The sequence below is a fragment of the Hypanus sabinus genome, chromosome 6 (genome assembly GCF_030144855.1).
Source record: "Hypanus sabinus isolate sHypSab1 chromosome 6, sHypSab1.hap1, whole genome shotgun sequence".
NCBI classification, from domain to species: Eukaryota; Metazoa; Chordata; class Chondrichthyes; order Myliobatiformes; family Dasyatidae; genus Hypanus; species Hypanus sabinus.
In genome coordinates this window covers 110,027,948-110,051,389 of record NC_082711.1, presented here as the reverse complement: position 1 = coordinate 110,051,389, position 23,442 = coordinate 110,027,948, and the positions used below count along the sequence as shown (strand labels likewise).

The following is a 23,442-nucleotide window of genomic DNA, read 5'->3' as shown; positions in this document are numbered from 1 at the left end:
TACAGAGGAGATGTCAGGAATAAGTTTTTTACTCAGGGAGTGGTGAGTGCATGGAAAGGGCTGCCGGCAATGGTGGTGGAGGTGGATACAGTAGGGTCTCTTAAGAGAATTTTGGATAGGTACATGGAGCTTAGAAAAATAGAGGGCTATGGGTAAGCCTAGTTATTTCTAAGTTAAGGACATGTTGGGCACAACTTTGTGGGCCGAAGTGCCTGTATTGTGCTGCAGGTTTTCTATGTTAATTAATTAGTTGGGTGTAATTAGGCAGCATGGTTTTATTGGGCTGGAAGGACCTGTTAATGTGCTTTATCTGTAAATAAAATTAAAGGTTTCTGCACGTGCTGGAATTCCAGAGCAAAACACCACCCCCCACACACACACACACACACACCCACCGGTCAGGCAGCATCGGTAGAGAATAAACAGTTGATGTTTTGGACCCAAACCCTTGATCAGGACTGGAAAGGAAGGGGGAAGAAGCCAGAATAAGGTGGGGGGAGGGGGAGGAGTATAAGCTAGCAGACCGGGGAGGGGGAAGGCAGTGGAATAGGGAAGGGGAGATGATGTGAGAAGCTGAGAGGTGATAGATGGAAGAGGTGAAGGAATCTGATAGGAGGGTGGAGTGGACCATGGGAGAAAGGGAAGAGGGAGAGGCACCCCAGAGGGAGGTGATGAGCAGGTGAGGAGATGAGAGGGGAGTCAGAATGGAGAATAGAAAAAGAGAGAAGAGAAAAAGTAAAGGGCTGAAGAAGGTGGGTTTTAATAGGAAAGGATAAGGGACCATGATAAAAATGGAGTGGATCTAGAGGGATGTGTGGAGAAGGTGCGAGATGGGAACCAGAATAGAGAATGGAAAAAGTGAGGGAGAGAAATTACCTAAGTTAGAGAAATCAATATTCATGCCATTAGGTTGGAGGGAATATGTGATGTTGCTCCTCCAACCATTCTGAGAATCATGCACAGAGTTATTTATTGTCAATGGTGTCTGGCCTGTTGGAGGTAACCTGCTGTAACAGTTTGGGTGGGTGCAGTGAGAGTCTGGTACAGAAGCCAACAGTTGTTGTTAAGGTGGAGCTAAGGGAAATGTGGGTAAAACTCACAACCAAGAGAGTATTGGATGTTTCTCATCAGTAAAGGAACACATAAAAGCAGTATGGGAACACTTATTAAGCTGCAGCGAGCCACACCAGCTCAGCCCAGCGAGCTCTGCACAATCAAAGCAAATTCAGCTTCATTTTATTCATCTCACATTCATCGAAACACACAGTAAAATGTGTCATTTGCGTTAACAACCAGCACAACCTAAGGATGTGTTGGGGGCAGCCTGCAAGTGTCACCACACATATCCACAGTGCTCGGCAGAATAACGAAAGCAACAACAACACAGGAATGAAACGACAGCAGTAAACAAGTCCATTTCCTCCCTCACACACTCTGACACACACACACAGACCTCCAGTCTCCAGTGAGCTCATGGATTCGCAGACAGTTACCTTCAACTCCCCGTTGAGTCTCCCAATCCCTGTGACTGCATGTGTTTTCTTCAGCTAATCCGGCTTCCTCCTACAGTCCAAAGACATACTGACTAGTTGGTTAATTGGTCATTGTTAATTGCCTTCTAATTAGTCTAGGCTTAAATAGGTGGGTTTCTGGGTGCTGCAGAGTATGAGCCACAGCCTGGCCTGGGGCCATCTTAACCTGAAACAATGGGGTGATGTAGGCACTAACCGGTTGTCTTTCTCTCTCTGACAGTCAGACCTGGCCAATAACGAACAACGACTGAAGGAGAAACTCCAACTGCTCTGCCTAATGGAGGTACGTACATATTGAGGCTGACGCTTCATGGACCCCAGAGCGATAAATAATCCAAAGTTACCTGTGGAATTACATTTAAGGAATTGTGTTAACAGTATTATTTATTAATGATTTATTTATTGTTAGTATTATTTGCTTTTCTTTTTGTATTTGCACATTGTTTTTCATTGATTGTTTGTGTTTCTCTGTATCCTCTGTGAAACTGAATCTCCAGTTCATGTACACTCAGTGGCCCCTTTATCAGCTGCCTCCTGTACCTAATAAAGTGGCGCCTGAACGCATGTTTGGGATCTTCTGCTTATCCACTTTCAGGTTCCCCTATCCACTTTAAGGTTTGACATGTTGTGCATTCAGAGATGCTCTTCTGGACATCACTGTTGTAATGCATGGTTATTTGAGTTACTGTCACCTTCCTGTCAGCTTGAACCAGTTTGACCATTTTCCCCTGACTTTTCTCCTCAACAAGGCATTTTCACTCACAGACCTACTGCTCACTGGATGTTTTTAGTTTTTCACATCTTTCTCTGTAAACTCTAAATATCGTGTGCATATATAAAAAAAATCCCAGGAGATCATTTCCTGAGACACTCGAACAATTCTGTCTGGCACCAACAATCATTCCACGGTCAAAGTCACCTAGATCACATTTCTTCCCCGGTCTGATGTTTGGTCTGAACAGCAGCTGAACCTCTTTGCAATGTCTGCAGGCTTTTATGCATTGAGTTTCTGCCATATGACTGGCTGATTAGGTATTTGCAGGTGTACCTCATAAAGTGGTCACTGAGAGTATATGCCATGTCCCATGTCCAATTTTTCCTTTCAGTTGCATACATTTTAAGGAGAACATCCTCTGGTTATACAGCTGTCATGAGAGCATAAGAAATAGGAGCAGGAGTAGGCCATCTGGCCCATTAAGCCTGCTCTGCCATTCAATAAGATCATGCCTGATCTGTCCATAAACTCAGCTCCATCTACCTGCCTTTTCCCCATAGCCCTTAATTCCCCTACTGTGTAAAGATCTATCTAACTGTATCTTATATATATTTAGTGAAGAAGCCTCAACTGCTTCCTTGGGCAGAGAATTCCACAGATTCGCCACTCTCTGGGAAAAACAGTTTCTCCTCATCTCCGTCCTCAGTCTCCATCATGGAAGTGATCATTTCCCCACCTGCCAATTTTCACCCACTTTTCCAAACTATGTCTTTCTTTTGTTGCCAAGTCTTATTGTTATTTTCATTCAAATTCATTTGTATTTCTAAGATGGTGTTTACAAGACCAGCCAATCATCGGAAGATGACATTCCAGGAGATAGCACATCAGGCTAAGGTGCCTATTGATGAGGTGAGTTGTGAACTGGATCAGCAGATCGTCGAAAAGTACAGTTAATCGTAAACACAAGAGAATCTACAGATGCTGGATGAACTCAGCAGGTAAGGCAGCATCTATGGAAGAGAAAAAACAGTCAGTGTATCGGGCCAACACCCTTTGTCAGGACTAAAAAGGATTGCGGGAAGAAGCCAGAATATGAAGATGGGGAATGAGTTGACTATTTCTTATACCCTTCACATACCTGAGGAGGAAAAATCTTAGTTATATCTCTGTCTAAATGTGCAATCATAGTAATTTATAATAATTTATGATAGAATAGTCAATGTAACATAGAATACACTCAAATCAGGGTGAGTTAATCAGTCTGATGGCCTGGTGGAAGAAGCTGTCCCTGTTCGTCCTGGCTTTTATGCTGCGGTACCATTTCCCGTAGCAGCTGGAATAAATTGTGGTTGGGGTGACTTGGGTCCCCAATGATCCTACGGGTACTTTTTACACACCTGTCTTTGTAAATGTCCTGAATCATGGGAAGTTCACAACTACAGATGTGCTGGGCTGTCCGCACCACTCTCTCAGAGCCCTGCGATTGAGGGAAGTACAGTTCCCATACCAGGCAGTGATGCAGCCAGTCAGAATGCTCTCAATTGTACCCCTCTAGAAAGTTCTTATGATTTGGGGGCCCATTACCAAACTTCCTCAACGTCTGAGGTGAAAGAGGCGCTGTTGTGCCGCCTTCACCACACAGCTGGTGTGTACAGACCACGTGAGATCCTCGGTGATGTGGATGCTGAGGAACTTAAAGCTGTTTACCCTCTCAACCCCAGATCCATTGATGTCAATAGGGGTTAGCCCATCTGCATTCCTCCTGTAGTCCACAACCAGCTCCTTTGTTTTTGTGACATTGTGGGAGAGGTTGTTTTCTTGACACCGCTGTGTCAGAGAGATGACTTCTTCCCTGTAGGTCACCTTGTTATTGTTTGAGATTAGGCCAATCAGTGCAGTGTTGTCGGCAAATTTAATTAGCAGATTGGAGCTGTGGGTGATGACACAGCCATGGGGATACAGCAAGTAAAGAATGTGGACGACCAGATGGTACGAACATCAGTTCCTCTGACTTCTAATTTTTTTCTCCTGCCATCTTCTTACATTGCCCACTCTGGCTCCTGTGTTACCTCTACTTAGAAACATAGAAAACCTACAGCACAACACAGGCCCTTTGGCCCACTAAGCTGTGCCGAACATGTCCTAACCTTAGAAATTACCTAGGGTTACTAATAGCCCTCTATTTTTCTGAGCTCCATGTACCTATCAAGGAGTCTCTTAAAAGACCCTATCATATTCACCTTCACCACCATTGCTGGCAGCCCATTCCATGCACTCACCAGTCTCATGGTAAAAAAAAAACAACTTACCCCTGACATCTCCTCTGTACCTGCTTCCAAGCACCTTAAAACTGTGCCCTCTCGTGCTAGCCATTTCAACCCTGGGAAAACACCTCTGACTATCCACATGATCAATGCCTCTCATCATCTTGTACACCTCTATCAGGTCACCTCTCATCCTCCATCTCTCCAAGGAGAAAAGCCTAGTTCACTCAACCTATTCTCATAAGGTGTGCTCCCCAAGCCAGGCAACATCCTTGTAAATCTCCTCCGCATCCTTTCTATGGTTTCCACATCCTTCCTGTAGCGAGGCGACCAGAATTGAGCACAGTACTCCAAGTGGGGTCTGACCAGGGTCCCATATAGCTGCAACATTACCTCTCGACTCTTAAACTCAATCTCGCGATTGATGAAGGCCAATGCATCATATGACTTCTTAACCACAGAGTCAACCTGTGCAGCAGCTTTGAGTGTCCTATGGACTTGGACCCCAAGATCCCTCCAATCCTCCACACTGCCAAGAATCTTACCATTATATTCTGCCATCATATTTGACCTACCAAAATGAGCTACCTCACATTTATCTGGGTTGAACTCCATCTGCCACTTCTCTGCCCAGTTTTGCATCCTATCAATATCCCACTGTAACCTCTGACAGCCCTCCACACTATCCACAGCATCCCCAACCTTTGTGTCATCAGCAAATTTTCTATCACATCCCTCCACATCCTCATCCAAGTCATTTATAAAAATCACGAAGAATAAGGGTCCCAGAACAGATCCTAGAGGCACACCACTGGTCAGCAACCTCCATGCAGAATATGACCCATCTACAACCACACTTTGCCTTCTGTGGGCAAGCCAGTTCTGGATCCACAATGCGATGTTCCCTTGGATCCCATGCCTCCTTACTTTCTCAATACATCTTGCATTGGTAACCTTATCAAATGCCTTGCTGAAATCCTTATACACTACATCTACTGCTCTTCCTTCATCAATGTGTTTAGTCACATCCTCAAAAAATTTAATCAGGCTCGTAATTTAATCAGACTTGCCTTTAACAAAGCCATGCTGACTATTCCTAATCATATTATGCCTCTCCAAATGGTCATAATTCCTGCCTCTCAGGATCATCTCCATCAACTTACCAACCACTGAAGGAAGACTCACTGGTCTATAATTTCTTGGGCTACCTCTACACCCTTTCTTGAATAAGGGGACAACATCCCTAACCCTCCAATCCTCCAGAACCTCTCCTGTCCCCATTGAAGATGCAAAGATCATCGCCAGAGGCTCAGCAATCTCATCCCTCATCTCTCACAGTAGCCAGGGGTACATCTCGTCTGGTCCCAGGGACTTATCCAACTGATGCTTTCCAAAAGATCCAGCAGATCCTCTTCCTTAATACCTACACGCTCAAGCTTTTCAGTCCACTGTAAATCATCCCTGGAATCGCCAAGATCCTTTTCCATAGTTAATACCTCTTAATATTCATTAAGTACCTCTGCTATCGCCTCCGGTTCCATACACTTCCACTGTCACACTTGATTGGTTCTATTCTCTCATGTTTTATCCTCTTGCTCTTCACGTACTTGTAGAATGCCTTGCGGTTTTCCTTAATCCTATCCGCCAAGGCCTTCTCATGGCCCCTTCTGGATCTCCTAATTTCATTCTTAAGCTCTTTCCTGCTAGCCTTATAATCTTCTAGATCTCTATCATTACCTAGTTTTTTGAACCTTTCGTAAGCTCTTATTTTCTTCTTGACTAGATTTACAACAGCCTTTGTACACCATGGTTTCTGTACCCTACCATCCTCATTGGAACATACCTATGCAGAACCCCACACAAATGTTCCCTGATCATTTGCCACATTTCTTTATGTTTCCGTGAGATCATCTGTGTCCAATTTATGCTTCCAAGTTCCTGCCTGATAGCCTCATATTTCCCCTTACTCCAATTAAACATAGAACATAGAATTGTACAGCACAGTACAGGCCCTTCAGCCCACAATGTTGTGTCGACCCTTAAACCCTGTCTCCCATATAAACACTTTACTAATTTGTCTGTTCCTATACCTCTCCAATGCTATGGTAAAGGAGTTAGGATCAGAATCAGACTTTAATCGCCAAGTACCTGTGCACATACAAGGAATTTACTTCCAGCAGATGTTGTCTCTCTGCTCATAACAATAATAATGATAAATATAAATGAAAATATAGATTATACATACAGGTAGTGCAATCCAAGTAATAGTTAGCCGACAGTTAACCATCAGTTAACTGTTCAGCAAAGTGACCGCAGTAGGGAAAAACCTTCTCCAGTGGCTATTAGTCTTAGTCTGGAGGGATCTGAAGCACCTACCAGACGGAAGCAGTTCAAACAGTCCGTGCGCAGGATGGAAGGAGTCCTTTATGATGTTCCCCGCCCTCTTCTTCAACCTGGAAGAGTACAGGTCCACAATAGAGGGCAGGGAGGCTCCAATAATGCGCTCGGCAGTCCTCACTGTGCGCTGTAGTCTGGTTCTATCCTGCTTGGTGGCGGCTCCAAACCACACAGTGATGGAGGTGCACAGGACAGACTCAATGACTCAAAGACTCAATGATTGTGATCACTATCCAAAATGCTCTCCCACTGAGAGATCTGACACCTAACCAGGTTCATTTCCCAATACCATATCAAGTATGGTCTCTCCTCTTGTAGTCTTATCTACAAGAAACCTTCCTGAAAAGAATAGGCATCCGTTAGTCTCGTGAGACCATGGATTTGCACCTTGGAGGGTTTCCAGGGTGCAGGCCTGGGCAGGGTTGTATGGGAGACTGGCAGTTGCCCATGCTGCAAGCCTTCCCCTCTCCATGCCACCGATGTTGTCCAAGGGAAGGGCACTGGGACCCAAGCAGCTTGGCACCGGTGTCGTCACAGAACAATGTGTTGTAAAGTGCCTTGCTCAAGGACACAACACACTGCCTCAGCTGAGGCTCGAACCAGTGACCTTCAGATCAAATTAAAATCTCCCACCACAACAGCTCTGTTATTATTGCACCTTTCCAGAACTGTCTCCCTATCTGCTGCTGGATGTCTCTGTTACTATTGGGTGGTCTATGAAAAACACCCAGTAGAGTTATTGACCCATTCCTGTTCCTGACTTCCACCCACAGAGACTCCATAGACAATCCTTCCATGATTTCCTCCTTTTCTGCAGCCATGACACTATCTCTGATCAACAGTGCCATGCCCACAGCTCTTTTGCCTTCCTCCCTGTCCTTACTGAAGCATCTAAAACCCAGCACTTGAAGTAGCCATTCCTGCCCCTGAGCCATCCAAGTCTCGGTAACGGCCACAACATCATAGCTCCAAGTACTGATCCACGCTGTAAGCTCATCCGCTTTGTTCATAATGCTTCTTGCGTTAAAATAGACACATCTCAAACCATCGATCTGTGTGCATCCCTTCTCTATCACCTGCCTATCCTCCCTCTTGCACTGGCTCCAAGCTTTCTCTATTTGTGAGCCAATAGTCTCTTCCTCCATTACTTCAGTTCAATTCCCATGCCCCAGCAGTTCTAGTTTGTACTCTCCCCAATAGCCTTCACAAACCTCCCCGCCGGGATATTGGTCCCCCTGGGATTCAAATGCAACCCGTACTTTCTGTACAGGGCTTTCTTGTCTTCTGCTTGCTTACCTCCCTCTGGTCTCTCCCCCTTCCCTTTCTCCCATGGTCCACTGTCCTCTCTGATCAGATCCGTTCTTCTTAAGGCCTTTCCCTTTTCCACCAATCACGCGTCAGCTTCTTACTTCACCTACCCCCCCCCCCCCCCCACACACCCACCTCCCACCCCCCTCACCTGGTCTCACCTATCACCTGCCAGCTTGTCCCCCTTCCTCTTCCCCAGCTTCTTATTCTGGATACTGCCCCCTTTTCAGTCCTGATGAAGGGTGTTCGCCTGAAATGGCAGCTGTTTATTCCGCTGCCTGACCTGCTGAGTTGCTCCAGCATTTTGTGTGTGTTACTATTTTAAAATACAGCACAGCATTGGGCCTTTTGAGTGAATGCTTTATTATTTGTGATGTTCTCCCCTCCCTCCCACTCCACCGTGACAGAAAACTCAGCTTTCCCCAATTGGTTTGTGGTTGTAACTTGCTGGACAGATATTGTAGCTCTGACTCTCTCCACTACGAGCTGAACGTGACCACTGCTGAAATTTTGGATTTTCAGAAGGCCTTTGACAAAGCATTGCTCATGATCCTGCTTAAAGCCCATGGAATTACAGGGGAGTTACTGGCATGGGTGGAGCATTGGCTGGTTGATGGAAAACAGAGAGTGGGAATAAAGGGATCCTATTCTGGCTGGCTGCTGGTTACCAGTGGTCTTCCATAGGGTTTGGTGTTGAGACCGCTGCTTTTTACAAAGTATGGCAATGATTTGGACTATGGGGTTAATGGATTTGTGTCTAAATTTGCCGATGATACAAATCAGAGAGACTTAGATAGTTTAGGGGAATGGGTAAAGAATTTGCAAATGAAATATAATATTGTAAAGTGTATGGCCATGCACTTTGGTTGAGGAAATAAACGGGCAGACTTTTATTTAGATGGAAGAGAATTCTTGGCAGTGTGGAGGATCAGAGGGATCTTGGTGTCCGTCCATAGGACGCTCAAAGCAGCTGCGCAGGTTGACTCTCTGGTTAGGAAGGCATACGGTGTATTGGCCTTCATCAATCGTGGAATTGAATTTAGGAGCCGAGAGGTAATGTTGCAGCTATATAGGACCTGGTATATAGGCTTTCTCCCAGGGCTGAAATGGCTGCCTGAAGAGGGCACAGGTTTAAGGTGCTGGGGAGTAGGTACAGAGGAGATGTCAGGGGTAAGTTTTTTACGCAGAGAATGGGGAGTACGTAGAATGGGTTGCCGGCAACGGTGGTGGAGGCGGATACAATAAAGTCTTTTAAGAGACTTTTGGATAGGTACATGGAGCTGAGAAAAATAGACGGCTATGGGTAACCCTAGTAATTTCTAAGGTAGGGACATGTTCAGCACAACTTTGTGGGCCGAAGGGCCTGTATTATGCTGTAGGTTTTCTATGTATCTATGTTTCTAGATGCACAGAAACAAAGGGACTTGGGAGTCCTTGTGCAGGATACCCTAAGGTTAACCTCCATGTTGTGTTGGTGGTGAAGAAGGTGAATGCAATGTTGGCATTTGTTTCTAGAGGTATAGAATATATGAGCGGGGATGTGATGTTGAGGCTCTTTAAGGCACTTGTGAGATCACACTTGGAGTATTGTGTGCAGTTTTAGGCTCCTTATTTTAGAAAGGGTATTCTGACGTTCGGAGAGGGTTCAGAGAAGGTTCACGAGAATGATTCCAGGACTATCTGGCAGCTCTTGGGCTGTTTTCCCTGGAGTTCAGGAGAATGAGGGGGGAATCTCATAGAAACATTCCAAATGTTAAAAGGCCTCACAGATTAGATGTGGCAAAGTTATTTCCCATGATAGGGGAGTCTAGGACGAGAGGGCGCGACTTCAGGATTGAAGAACGTTTTATTTAGCACTGAGATACAGAGAAGTTAATTTGGTCAGATGATGGTAAATCTGTGGAATTTGTTGCCAAGAGCAACTGTGGAGGCCAAGTCATTGGGTGCATTTAAGGCAGAGATAGATAGGTTCTTGATTAGCCAGGGCATCAAAGGGTATGGGGAGAAGGCAGGGGAGTGTGGAGATGACTGGAAGAATTGGATCAGCCTATGATTGAATGGTGGAGCAGACTCGATGGGCCAAATGGCCTACTTCTGCTCCTGTACCTTATGGTCTTGTGGTTAGTGAGCTCACATAGCTGTGTGGCCACATAGTGGCCCTCAAAACTAATCAATAAGCTCCAAGACCTTTCAATACCTCAGTGCCTCCTTATGTAATTGGATCCTCAATTTCCTCACATGTTGATCCCAGTCAGTTTGGATTCTCCTCCACAATTTCCATCAACCCAGGTACACCATGAGGCTGTGTGCTTAGCCCTCTACTCTTCGAACTTTACACTTATGTCTGTGAGGCTAAGCACAGCTCAAGTTTGCTGATGACACCATTGTCGTGGCCAAATTAAAGCTGGTGACGACTCAGTACATAGGAGAGAGATTGAAAATCTAACTGAGTGGTACCAAAACAAAGACCAAGGAGGTAATTATTGACATCAGGAGGGGGAAACTGGATGTTCACGAACCAGTCCATTGGTGGATCAGAGGTGGAGAGGATCAGCAGCTTAAACCCCTCAGTGTTATCATTTCAAAGGATCTGTCCTGGGTGCAGCACAAAAGTGCCATTACGAAGAAAGCACAGCAACCTGTCAATGCAAACTCCAAAGCCCTTGAATGAAAAATCCAACAAAGAGCAGTGGATGTGGCCCAGGCCATCACAGGTAAAGCCCTCTCCACCATTGAACACATCTACATGGAGTGTTGTTGCAGAAAACAGCATTCATCATCGAGGACCCCACCACTCAGGTCATGCTGTCTTCTCACTGCTTCCATTAAGAAGGAGGTAAAGGAGCCTCAGGACCCAGATCACCAGGCGCAGGAACAGTTATTACTCCTCAACCATCAGGCTCTTGAACCAGAGGGGATAACTTCACTTTCTCCATCACTGAATTGCTCCCATAACTTAAGGACTCACTTTCAAGGACTCTTTATCTCATGTTTTCCATAATTATTGCTTATTTATTATTATTTTGTTTCTTTCTTTTTGTATTTGCCTAGCTTGTGCATTGATTATTTGTCAGTCCTGTTGGGTACATTCATTCTTTGATTCTGTTACGTTTCTTGTATTTACTGTGATTGCCCCAATCTCAGATTGTGTATAGTGACATATATGTACTTTGATAATAACTTTACCCTGAACTTCAGAATCAGAATCAGGTTTATTATTACCGGCATGTGATGTGAAATTTGTTAACTTAACAGCAGCAATACAATGCAATACGTAATCTAGAAAAGGAAAAAAACAAAATAAAATAATAATAATAAATAAATAACTAAATCAATTACAGTATATGTATGTTGAATAGATTAAAAATTGTACAAAAAACAGAAATACTATATATTAAAAAAAGTGAGGTGATGTCCAAGGGTTCGATGTCCATTTAGGAATCGGATGGCAGAGGGGAAGAAGCTGTTCCTGAATCGCTGAGTGTGTGCCTTCAGGCTTCTGTACCTCTTACCTGATGGCAACAGTGAGAAAAGGGCATGTCCTGAATGCTGGAAGTCCTTAATAATGGACACTGCCTTTCTGGAGACATTGCTCCTTGACGATATCCTGGCTACTTTGTAGGCTAATTCCCAAGATGAAGCCAACTAAATTTACAATCCTCTGCAGCTTCTTTCAGTCCTGTGCAGTAGCCCCCCCATACCAGACAGTGATGTAGCCTGTCAGAATGTTCTCCGCGGTACATCTATAGAAGTTTTTGAGTGTATTTGTTGACATACCAAATCTTTTCAACCTCCTAATGAAGTATAGTCGCTGTCTTGCCGCCTTTATAACTGCATCGATATGTTGAGACCAGGTTAGATCCTCAGAGATCTTGACACCCAGGAACTTGAAACTGCTCACTCTCTCAACTTCTGATCCCTCTTTGAGGATTGGTATGTGTTCCTTCGTCTACCCTTCTGGAAGTCCACACTCAGCTCTTTTGTCTGACTGATGTTGAGTGCCAGGTTGTTGCTGCAGCACCACTCCACTAGTTGGCATTCCTCACTCCTGTATGCCCTCTCGTCACCACCTGAGATTCTACCAACAATGGTCATATCATCAGCAAATTTGTAGATGGTATTTGAGCTATGCCCAGCCACACAGTCATGTGTATATAGAGAGTAAAATATTAGGCTAAGCGCACACCCCTGAGGTATTAAATGCTGAGCTATAGTCGATGAACAGCATCCTGACAGAGGTGTTTGTGTTGTCCTGGTGGTCTAAAACCATGTGGAGAGCCATTGACATTGTGTCTGTGGTTGACCTATTGTGGCGATAGGCAAATTACAATGGGTCCAGGTCCTTGCTGAGGCAGGAGTTCAGTCCAGTCATGACCAACCTCTCAAAGCAGTTCATCACTGTAGATGTGAGTGTGTGTGTAGATGTGTAGATAGTCATTAAGGCAGCTCACATTATTCTTCTTAGACACTGGTATAGTTGCTGCCTTTTTGAAGCAAGTGGGAACTTCTGCCTATAGCAATGAGAGGTTGAAAATGTCCTTGAATACTCCCGCTAGTTGGTTGGCAGAGGTTTTCAGAGCCTTACTAGGCACTCCATCGGGACCTTCTGCCTTGCAAGGCTTCACTCTCTTTAAAGACAGTCTAACATTGGCCTCTGAGACAGAGATCACAGGGTAATCACGTGCAGCAGGGATCTTCACAGCTGTAGTTGTTCCCCTTTTCAAAGTGTGCATAGAAGGCGTTGAGTTCATCTGGTAGTGAAGCATCGCTGCCATTCATGCTATTGGGTTTCTCTTTGTAGGAAGTAATGCCTTGCAAACTCTGCCAGAGTTGTCGTATATCTGATGTCACCTCCAACCTCATTTGAAATTGTCTATTCACCCTTGAAATAGCCCTCTGTGAATCATACCTGGTTTTCTGGTACAGGTCTGGGTCACCAGACTTGAATGCCACAGATCTAGCCTTCAGCAAGCAGTGCACCTCTTGGTTCATCCACAGCTTTTGATTTGTACAGTAAGTCTTGGTGAGCACACACTCATCCACACAGGTTTTAATGAAGTCAATAACAACTGCAGCATACTTATCTAGGTTCGAAGATGAATCCCTGAATACAGTCCAGTCCACCAATTCAAAGCAGTCCTGTAGGTGCTCCTGTGCTTCCCTTGTCCATACCTTCTTGCTCCTCACTACTGGTGCTGCAGTCTTCAGTCTCTGCCTATACTCAAGGAGCTGAAGTACAGCTAGGTGATCAGACTTCCTGAAGTGAGGGTGTGGAATAGCACGGTAGGCATTCTTGATGGTGGTGTAGCAATTGGTCCAGTCTGTTTAAGGACAAAATTGTGCTTCTTGTTGGACAGCATCTTCGGAAGGCTATAAACAATCATTGTTTTCAAGCTAGACCTTTAATCAGGTGAATGGTCCCAGCTCGAAACATTCCTCTCCATAGATGTTCCCTGACCTGCTGAGTTTCTCCAGCATTTTGAGTGTGTTGCTCTAAGTTTTCAGCATCTGCAGAATCTGTGGCTGCGTTCCTTGTTCCTTGTGACTGCCTCGTGCTTAGCTGGAATGCTATGCGGCGTTTGGGATCAACCCTATTCACACCAACTCATTGATAAAAGACACAAAAAACTGAAGTGGCTGCAGAGTAGAGTCTGCATCTACAGTATGTCACCCTTTCCCTGACTTGGATCCCATCTGAGTTTTGATTTGATTGATCAATCTGCAGAGAGAAGTGTTGGTGATTCTGTGAGAGAAATACTGTATACCCTTTGCCCCAACGACTTCATGCCATAAGATCATAACCATAAGAAATAGGAGAAGAATGAGGCCACTGGGCCCATTGAGTCTGCTCTGCCATTCTAGCATGACTGATATAGTATCTTTCACAGCCCCGTTCTCTTGCTATCTCCCCATAACATTTGAAGCCCTGACTAACCAAGAATCTATCAACTTCTGTTTTAAATATACTCAATGACTTGACCTTCACAGCTGTCTGTGACAATGAATTTCAGAGATTCACCACCCTCTGGCGAAAGAAATCCCTCCTCATCTCTGTTCTCAGGGTATGACTCTCTGTCCTGAAGCTGTGCCCTCTGGTCCAAGACTCTGCCAACAAAATTCTAGGGGTGTATAGCCCGATGGGAGTTTGGGGACCTGGGTTAAGCACAATAGGCAGCGATTCAAACAGAGAGAGGAGAAATGGGTTAAAAATTCTATATCTGAATGCACAGTGTCAGAAATAAAGCAGATGAGCTTGAAGCCCAGGTGTGAATGGGTAACTATGATGTTGTTGGGATAACGGAGACATGGCTGCAGGGAGATCAGACCTGGGAAATGAATGTACAAGGGTATACGTGCTATCATAGGGACAGAAATGTGGGCAGAGGGGGTGGGGTGGCCCTGTTGGTGAGGAATGAGATTCAGTCCTTTGCAAGGGGGGACATAGGGTCAGGAGAAGTAGAATCTGTGTGGATAGAACTGAGGAACAGTAAGGGCAAAAGGACCCAAATGGGAGTTGTCTGCAGGCCACCAAACAGTAGCATGGATATTGGGTGCACGTTGAATAGGGAGTTAACATTGGCATGTGGCAAAGGTAATGTCGCAGTAGTTATGGGGGATTTCAACTTGCAGGTGAACTGGGATTTCAGGTTGGTGCTGGACCACAGGATAGGGAGTTTGTAGAGTGCCTACGGGATGCATTCTTGGAACAGCTTGTACGAGAGCCGACCAGGGACAAGACTATTCTGGATTTAGTGTTATGTAATGAATAGGATTTGATAAGCGATCTCGCAGTAAAGGAGCCATTAGGAGGTAGTGATCATAATATGATAAGCTTTTATCTGCAATTTGAGAAGGGTAAGGGCAGCTCGGAGGTGTCAGTGTTGCAGATGAACAGGGGAAACTATGGAGCCATGAGGGAGGAGCTGGCCAAAGTTGACTGGATGGATAGCCTAGCAGAAAAGACAGTGGAACAGCAATGGCAGGTATTCTTGGGAATAATGCACAAGGTGCAAAATCAGGTCATCCCCCAGAGAAGGAAGGATTCAAAGGGGGGAAAGGGGCCACAGTGGTTGACAAAGGAAGTCAGAGATTGCATAGCATTAAAAAAAAGGAAATATGATAGAGCTAAGTTGAGTAGGAGGACAGATGATTGGGAAGTTTTTAAGGAACAACAGAACTTAACTAAAAAGACAATACGGGGAGAAAAAATGAGGTACGAACGCAAGCTAGCCAGGAATATAAAAGAAGGTAGCAAAAGCTTTTTTAGGTATGTGAAGAGAAAGAACATAGTTAAGAACAACATTGGGCCCTTGAAGAATGAATTGGGTGAAATTATTATGGGAAACAGAGAAATGGCAGAAGAATTTAATGAGTACTTTAGGTCTGTTTTCACTAAGGAAGACACAAGCAATCTCCCAGATGTATGGATGGGCCAAGGACATATGGTAACAGAGGAAATGAAACAGATTGACATTTGGAAGGAAACGGTGTTGAGAAGACTGATGGGACTGAAGGCTGACAAATCCCCAGGTCCAGATGGTCTGTACCCTAGGGTACTAAAGGAGGTGGCCCTGGAAATTGCAGATGCATTGGTAATCATTTTCCAATGTTCCTTAGATTCAGGACCAGTTCCTGAGGATTGGAGAATGGCTAATGTTATCCCACTTTTTAAAAAAGGAGGGAGGGAGAAAACAGAGAACTATCGACCTGTCAGCCTGACATCGGTGGTGGGAAAGATGCTAGAGTCCATTATTAAGGATGAAATAGTGGCATATCTAGATAGCAGTGATAGGATTGGGCCGAGCCAGCATGGATTTACCAAGGGTAAATCATGCTCGACTAATCGGTTGTTTTTCGAGGATGTAACCAGGAAGTTAGACAGGGGAGATCCAGTGGATGTAGTGTACCTCGATTTTCAGAAGGCATTTGATAAGGTCCCACATAGAAGATTGGTGGGTAAAATCAAAGCTCAGGGTATCGGGGGGAAGGCATTGACATGGATAGAAAACTGGTTGGCAGATAGAAAGCAAAGGGTAACAGTGAATGGGTGTTTCTCAGAATGGCAGGTGGTGACTAGTGGGGTGCCAAAGGGCTCAGTATTGGGACCACAGTTGTTTACCATTTACGTTAACAATTTGGATGAAGGCATAAAAAATAACATCAGCAAATTTGCTGATGATACTAAGCTGTGTGGCAGTGTGACATGTGATGAGAATGTTAGGAGAATTCAGGGTGACTTAGATAGGCTGGGTGAGTGGGCAGATACTTGGCAGATGGCGTTTAATGTGAATAAGTGTGAGGTTATCCACTTTGGGAGTAAGAACAGGAAGGCAGATTATTATCTGAACGGTGTAGAGTTGGGTAAGAGAGAAATACAAAGAGATCTCGGAGTCCTTGTTCATCAGTCACTGAAGGTGAATGAGCAAGTGCAGCAGGCAGTGAAGAAGGCTAATGTAATGTTGGCCTTTATTACAAAGAGAATTGAGTACAAGAGCAAGGAAATCCTCTTGCATTTGTACAGAGCCCTGGTGAGACCACACCTGGAGTATTGTGTACAGTTTTGGTCTCCAGGGTTAAGGAAGGACATCCTGGCTGTAGAGGAAGTGCAGCGTAGATTCACGAGGTTAATTCCTGGGATGTCTGGACTGTCTTACGCAGAAAGGTTAGAGAGACTGGGCTTGTACACGCTGGAATTAAGGAGATTGAGAGGGGATCTGATTGAAACATATAAGATTATTAAGGGATTGGACAAGATAGAGGCAGGAAATATGTTCCAGATGCTGGGAGACTCCAGTACCAGAGGGCATGGTTTGAGAATAAGGGGTAGAGTTTTAGGACAGAGTTAAGGAAAAACTTCTCCCAGAGAGTTGTGGGTGTCTGGAATGCACTGCCTCGGAAGGTAGTGGAGGCCAATTCTCTGGATGCTTTCAAGAAGGAGCTAGATAGGTATCTTATGGATAGGGGAATCAAGGGATATGGGGACAAGGCAGGAACAGGGTATTGATAGTAATTGATCAGCCATGATCTCAAAGGGCTGAATGGTCTACTTCTGCACCTATTGTTTATTGTCAATAGGAAACATTGTCTCCACATCCACTCTATCCAGACCTTTCAATATTCAAGAGGTTTCAATGAGACCCCCTTCTTTCTTCTAATCTCCAGTGAGTACAGACCCAGAGCCTTGAAATGCTTCTCATGTGTTCTTCATGCTAACCATGTTATCCACCTGGCTATCCCAAGTTCCTTGATTCCTGTACTCCACCCTCCCTTCTTTACTATAGGAAAGAAGGATAAAGGGATAATGCAGGGAAGCAAAAGTTAGGTACATTTCAGATCTCCCCCTCCCCCTCCCACTTTCAAATTTCTTACTATCTCTTTTTCAGTTAGTCATGGTGAAGGGTCTCAGCCTGAAACGTTGACTGTGCTTCTTCCTGTAGATGCTACGTTCTACCAGCATTTTGTGTGTGTTGCTTGAATTTCTAGCATCTGCAGATTTCCTTGTGTTTAGGTACATCAAGCAGGTTGTCACTGAATGGGGGAAAACAGACTTCATGAGCTAAATAGTCTACCCCGCTTCTATTTTTTATATACTTACAGTGTATTATGACATAGAACACTACAGCACGACAGGCTCTTTGGCCCATCTAGTTATTACTGAACTATTACTCTGCCAAGTCCCATCAATCCCCACCTGGATCATAGCCCTCCATACCCTGGCCATCCATGTACGTACCTACACAAGCTTCTCAGAGATGTTAGAATTAAACCCATTTTTACCACTGCCCATGCCTGCTGGCAGCTCACCCTTCTTCTTGCTGAGAACCTTTTGATGGGTTCACATGCAGAACCTCTGAGGTTAGCAGGGTGAGATCTGACTCCCATCTCTGACAGCACGCTACACTTATGCTGGCATTGGCACCCTCGTGCTCCTCAACTCACTTTAGAGTCGTTCACTCCCTCCACATCACAGTTGTTCTGATCTTGCAAGGCCATGTTGAGTTTCTCAGCCCGGGCATGTGACCAGAGGCCGGGTGTCATCGGTACAAGGTGGCTCCTGTCCAATATTAATTACTCTCTTGTTCAACCAGGTGGAAATGTTGGTGATGAGAGCTCTGTCCGCTGGCCTGGTGAAAGGCAGCATCGACCAGGTAGACCACAAGGTCCACATGACCTGGGTCCAGCCACGGGTAATGGATCTGCAACAGGTGAGTCTCATTCTCTGGCTGTACACTTCACCTTTATTTTAAGACTGAAATGATTCACCGGTTTCCCATGCAAAATCGTAAAAAACTGGAGCTTCCACCTTTTAAAAAAATTATTTCTTTGCCTAGCATTAGTGACAGATGGGTACTGTAAGGTTTGGGTAGTGTAAGGAGCAATTAAGGTGAGGTAACGGTGAGATACAGGTAAGGTGAGGTACAAGTAGGGCCAGGTACGGGTCGAGGGAGGGGAGGGTGAGAGATGGGTCGAGTGAGGGGAGGGTGAGGGATGGGTCGAGTGTGGGGAGGGTGAGGTACGGGTCAAGTGAGGGGAGGGTGAGGTACGGGTCAAGTGAGGGGAGGGAGAGGTACGGGTCGAGTGAGGGGAGGGTGAGGGATGGGTCGTGTGGGGAGGGTGAGGTACGGGTCGAGTGAGGGGAGGGTGAGGGATGGGTCGAGTGTGGGGAGGGTGAAGTACGGGTCGAGTGAAGTGAGGGGCGGCTCAAGAGGGAAGGGTGAGGTACGGGTCGAGTGTGGGGAGGGTGAGGTACGGGTCGAGTGTGGGGAGGGTGAGGTACGGGTCGAGTGAGGGGAGGGTGAGGGATGGGTCGAGTGTGGGGAGGGTGAAGTACGGGTCGAGTGTGGGGAGGGTGAGGAACGGGTCGAGTGTGGGGAGGGTGAAGTACGGGTCGACTGAGGGGAGGGTGAGGGACGGGTCGAGTGAGGGGAGGGTGAGGTGCTGGTCGAGTGAGGGGAGGGTGAGGTGCTGGTCGAGTGAGGGGAGGGTGAGGTGCTGGTTGAGTGAGGGGAGGGTAAGGGACGGGTCGACTGAGGTGAGGGTGAGGGATGGGTGAGGGGAGGGTGAGGTACGGGTCGGGTGAGGGATGGGTCGAGTGAGGGACGGGTGAGGTGAGGGGAGGGTGAGGGATGGGTCGAGTGAGGGGAGGGTGAGGGATGGGTCGAGTGAGGGGAGGGTGAGGGACGGGTTGAGTGTGGGGAGGGTGAGGAACGGGTCGAGTGTGGGGAGGGTGAGGAACGGGTCGAGTGAGGGGAGGGTGAGGGATGGGTCGAGTGAGGGGAGGGTGAGGGATGGGTCGAGTGAGGGGAGGGTGAGGAAGGGGTCGAGTGTGGGGAGGGTGAGGAACGGGTCGAGTGTGGGGAGGGTGAGGAACGGGTCGAGTGAGGGGAGGGTGAGGGATGGGGAGGGTGAGGGATGGGTCGAGTGAGGGGAGGGTGAGGGACGGTTCGAGTGTGGGGAGGGTGAGGGACGGTTTGAGTGTGGGGAGGGTGAGGAACGGGTCAAGTGTGGGGAGGGTGAGGTATGGGTCGAGATGACTATTTCTACACTTTGAGCAGGAAATGCTGGTTCGGTGGGCTTGTGCTGCTGAACATTCACAGATCCTATAATGCACTCGGAAATTGATGCTTGTGAGCATTTCTTGGTCTTTCAACTTTGGATTTTTTCCAACTTTTCAAAATAAATTATCAAAGTTTGTATGTGCCATCATATACTGTACTATTCAGAAATTCATTTTACATTGACCAATTAACCTACCTGGTACGTCTTTAGACTCTGGAGTGAAGCCGGGTGCTCTGGTTTCCTCCCACAGTACAAAGTCACACCAGGTAGGTTAATTGTTCATTGTAAATTGTCCTGTGATTAAGTTAGGATTAAATAGGTTCAAAGTTCAAATTAAATTTATTTCCAAAGTACAAGTATGTCATCACATACAAACCTGAGATTCATTTTCCTGTGGGCATAGTCAACAAATCCATATTAGAATAATAACAATCAAATCAATGACAGAAAAAATAATAATAAACAAATAAGCAGTCAAGAGAGAATATGAGATGAAGATTCCTTGAAAGTGAATCCATAGGTTGTGGAAACATTTCATTGATGGGCATGTGAAGTTGTACCCTTTGGTTGGAGAGAATGTTGGTTGAGGGTAATACCTGTTCCTGAACCTGGTGGTGGGTGTTCCTCATAATGGGCACTGCTTTGCAGATGTGCTCAGTGGTGGGGAGGGCTTTACCCATGATGGACTGGGCCGCATTCACTACTTTTTGTACGATTTTCTGTTCAAGGACATTGGTGTTTCTGTGCCAGTCTTTGATGCAGCCAGCTAATATACTCTCCACTACACATCTAAGTAAGTTTCTCAAAGTTTTAGATGTCATGCCAAACCTTTGCAAACTCCTTGGGAAGTAGAGACATTGCCATGCTTTTTCCATAATTGCAATTACATGCTGAGCCCAGGACAGATCCTCTGGGGCAGCACAGTAGCGTAGTGGTTGGCACAATGCAGGCGACCCAGGTTCAATAACTGCTGCTGCCTTCTCCCCATGAGCACGTGTGTTCCCTCCAGATGCTTCAGTTTCCTCCCACAGTTCAAAGACACATTGGTTGGTAGGTTAATTGGTCATTGTAAATTGTCCCATGATTAGGGTTTTGTTGGGCAGCATGGCTTGAAGGGCCAGATGGGTCTACTCAGTGCTGTTCCTCAGAAAGTAAATAAATTGTCATACTAAGGAATTTAAAGTTGCTCACCCTTTCCACCTCTCATCCTCTGATGAGGACTGGCTCATGAACCTCTGGTTTCCTTCTGAAGTCAATAATCAGCTCCTTGGTCTTGCTGACATTGAGTGAGGTGTTGTTGTTGCAGCACCACTCAGCCAGATTTTCAGTCTTCCTCCTATATGCTGATTCATTTGATTCAGCCTAGGGCTGTGGTGTCCTCAGCAAGCTTGAGGGTGCTAAGCACACAGCTTTGTGGTGTACCTGTGCTGATGGAGACTGTGGTGGAGATGTTGTTGCCAATCTGAACTGACTAATGCCTGCAAGTGAGGAAATCGAGGATTCAATTGCACAAGGGGGTATTGAGGCCAAGATCTTGGAGGTTATGAATTAGTTTTGAGAGAATGATGGTATTGAATGCTGAGCTGTAATCGATTAAGATCATCCTGATGTATGTATCTTTGACAGGGTTGAGTGAAAGAGCCAATGAGATGGCACCTGCTATGGACCTATTCTCTAGTAGGCAAAATGGAACAGATCCAAGTTGCTTCTCAGGCAGGAGTTGATATGTTTCATAACCAACCTCTGAAAACACTTCATCAATATGGATGTAAGTGCTTCTGGGTGATAGTCATTGATGTAGGTTACCATGTTGTTCTTAGGCACCAGGATAATTGAATCCTGCTTCATGCAGGTGGGTAGCTCAGACTGCCGAAGCGAGAGGTTAAAGATCTGAGTGAATACCCCAGCCAGTTAATCAGCACAGGCCTTCAGTGGCCAGGTACCCCATCCGGGCTGGATGCTTTCCTTCGGTTCACTTTCCTGAAGGATGCTTGTACGTCAGCCTCAGAAACTGAATTTGCGGCATCGTCAGGGGATGTGGGAGTTTGTATGCTTCCTTCATGTTTTGACGGTCAAGGTAAGCATAGACGCATTGAGCTCAGCCCTATTGTTGCCCATGTCACTTGATTTTAACTTTGTAAGAGGTGACAGTATTCAAGCCTGAAATACAGTCTGGGCATGAAATGATAGGCATTCCTTCTCTTTGTATGACAGTGGTCTGACGGTGGTGTTGGGACCTCGAGTGCTAGCTGTTAAATGCTGATGGTAATCGGGCAGGGATTTCTTCAAACATGCCTGGTTGAAGTCTCGCACTATGGTTTGAAATGTGTGGGGATGGACTGTTTCTTGTTTGCTGATGACATCATGTAGTATCTCAAGCGTTTGATTATAGTTGGTTGCTGGTGCTGTGTAAACTCCAGTGAGAATCACAGATGACATCTCCCTTGGTAAATAGAAGAAACAGCATTTCATCGTTAGGTGTTCAGAGTTGGGGGAAACACAAGTTTGACAAAACCACCACATCAAAACACCACCAAGAGTTTATCACGTAACACTCACCTGCACCTTTTGCCTTTTCTGAATTAGCAGTTCAGTTTATCCTGTGAATCGAGAAGACTGAAGGTCAATTGCCACATCTGGTGTGCTGTCATTAATCCATACTGCGGTTAAGCGTAGAACACCACAATCTCTCATTTCCCTTCGATACAGCAATCTTGCCCTCAGGGTCCTCAAATTTGTTCTTCAGCGATTGCATATTTGCTAACAATGCTGGGTAGAAGGCGACTTATTCCTCTGCTTTTGCCTGGCTTGGATTTGCACCTCCCACCCCCCACTCCCCACCACCTCACTTCCAGCTTTGGTGATGAACCTTCATTTGCTTAAAGGTGCCATACCTGCTTGCTGAGAGTGGAGTCAGCTGAGTTCAGAAGGGTGTGAGATCAGCAGATCATTAAGCCCATTTAAAAGTACATTGCTTAAAGGGAAATGACATGCTGCAGATTGCAATGAGAATAATTCAGAAGAGGTACATTTAGAAGTATTGTACATAGCCCACACAACATTGCAGTGGTTCACCAGCGCTATCTCGACACTGAGTTGTTGGGGGGCGCTCAGTGGTGGGGAGGACTTTACCCATGATGGACTGGGCCATATCCACGAATTGAGATATTGAGTGTTAACTTTAATTTGTGACACAATGGATTCCAATTAAATGGGCCATCGGTTAATTGGGGCAGCTACTTATTTGGGGCAACTCTTAAAGAACAAAAACTAATGGAGAAAATAGCCAGGATTCCCTTAGTTTATTTGTGACACTATACCACTTAATTGGAGCAGGAGGCTGTTGCTGAACAGTTTCTAACTAGAGTCAGACGCATGCACTTGTGTGACTGTTAGACACTACACTGTGCCCACAGCGAATATTTTTAAAAATACCATCGCTTGTGTGTGTCTGTGTCCATAAGCAGTCATTCTTGTCACTGTTACTTGGCAAGATGTAAGCAGTAAGACAATTCAGAACTGTTTTGCTCACTGCGGTTCCAAGCATCCAGGCTTGGAGATGCTAGAAATGGCCAGGAGTGAAAATGAAGCGATTTCACTACTTTAACAAGTTGGGAAGTATGAAGGACTCGAAGGTATGTATCAAAATTGATTTGGAATGATACGA

General features: G+C 45.6%; 1 protein-coding gene across 1 annotated transcript in view; it reads left to right on the top strand.

The window, feature by feature from the left end:
* LOC132395748 (26S proteasome non-ATPase regulatory subunit 13-like) overlaps nucleotides 1-23,442 on the top strand; it is a 70,972-nt gene that overhangs the window by 45,162 nt on the left and 2,368 nt on the right. The window contains exons 10-12 of the mRNA XM_059972724.1: nucleotides 1,753-1,815; nucleotides 3,076-3,156; nucleotides 18,305-18,421. Of these exons, the coding sequence (XP_059828707.1) occupies nucleotides 1,753-1,815; nucleotides 3,076-3,156; nucleotides 18,305-18,421 (261 nt within the window). The remainder of the gene's footprint in view (nucleotides 1-1,752; nucleotides 1,816-3,075; nucleotides 3,157-18,304; nucleotides 18,422-23,442) is intronic.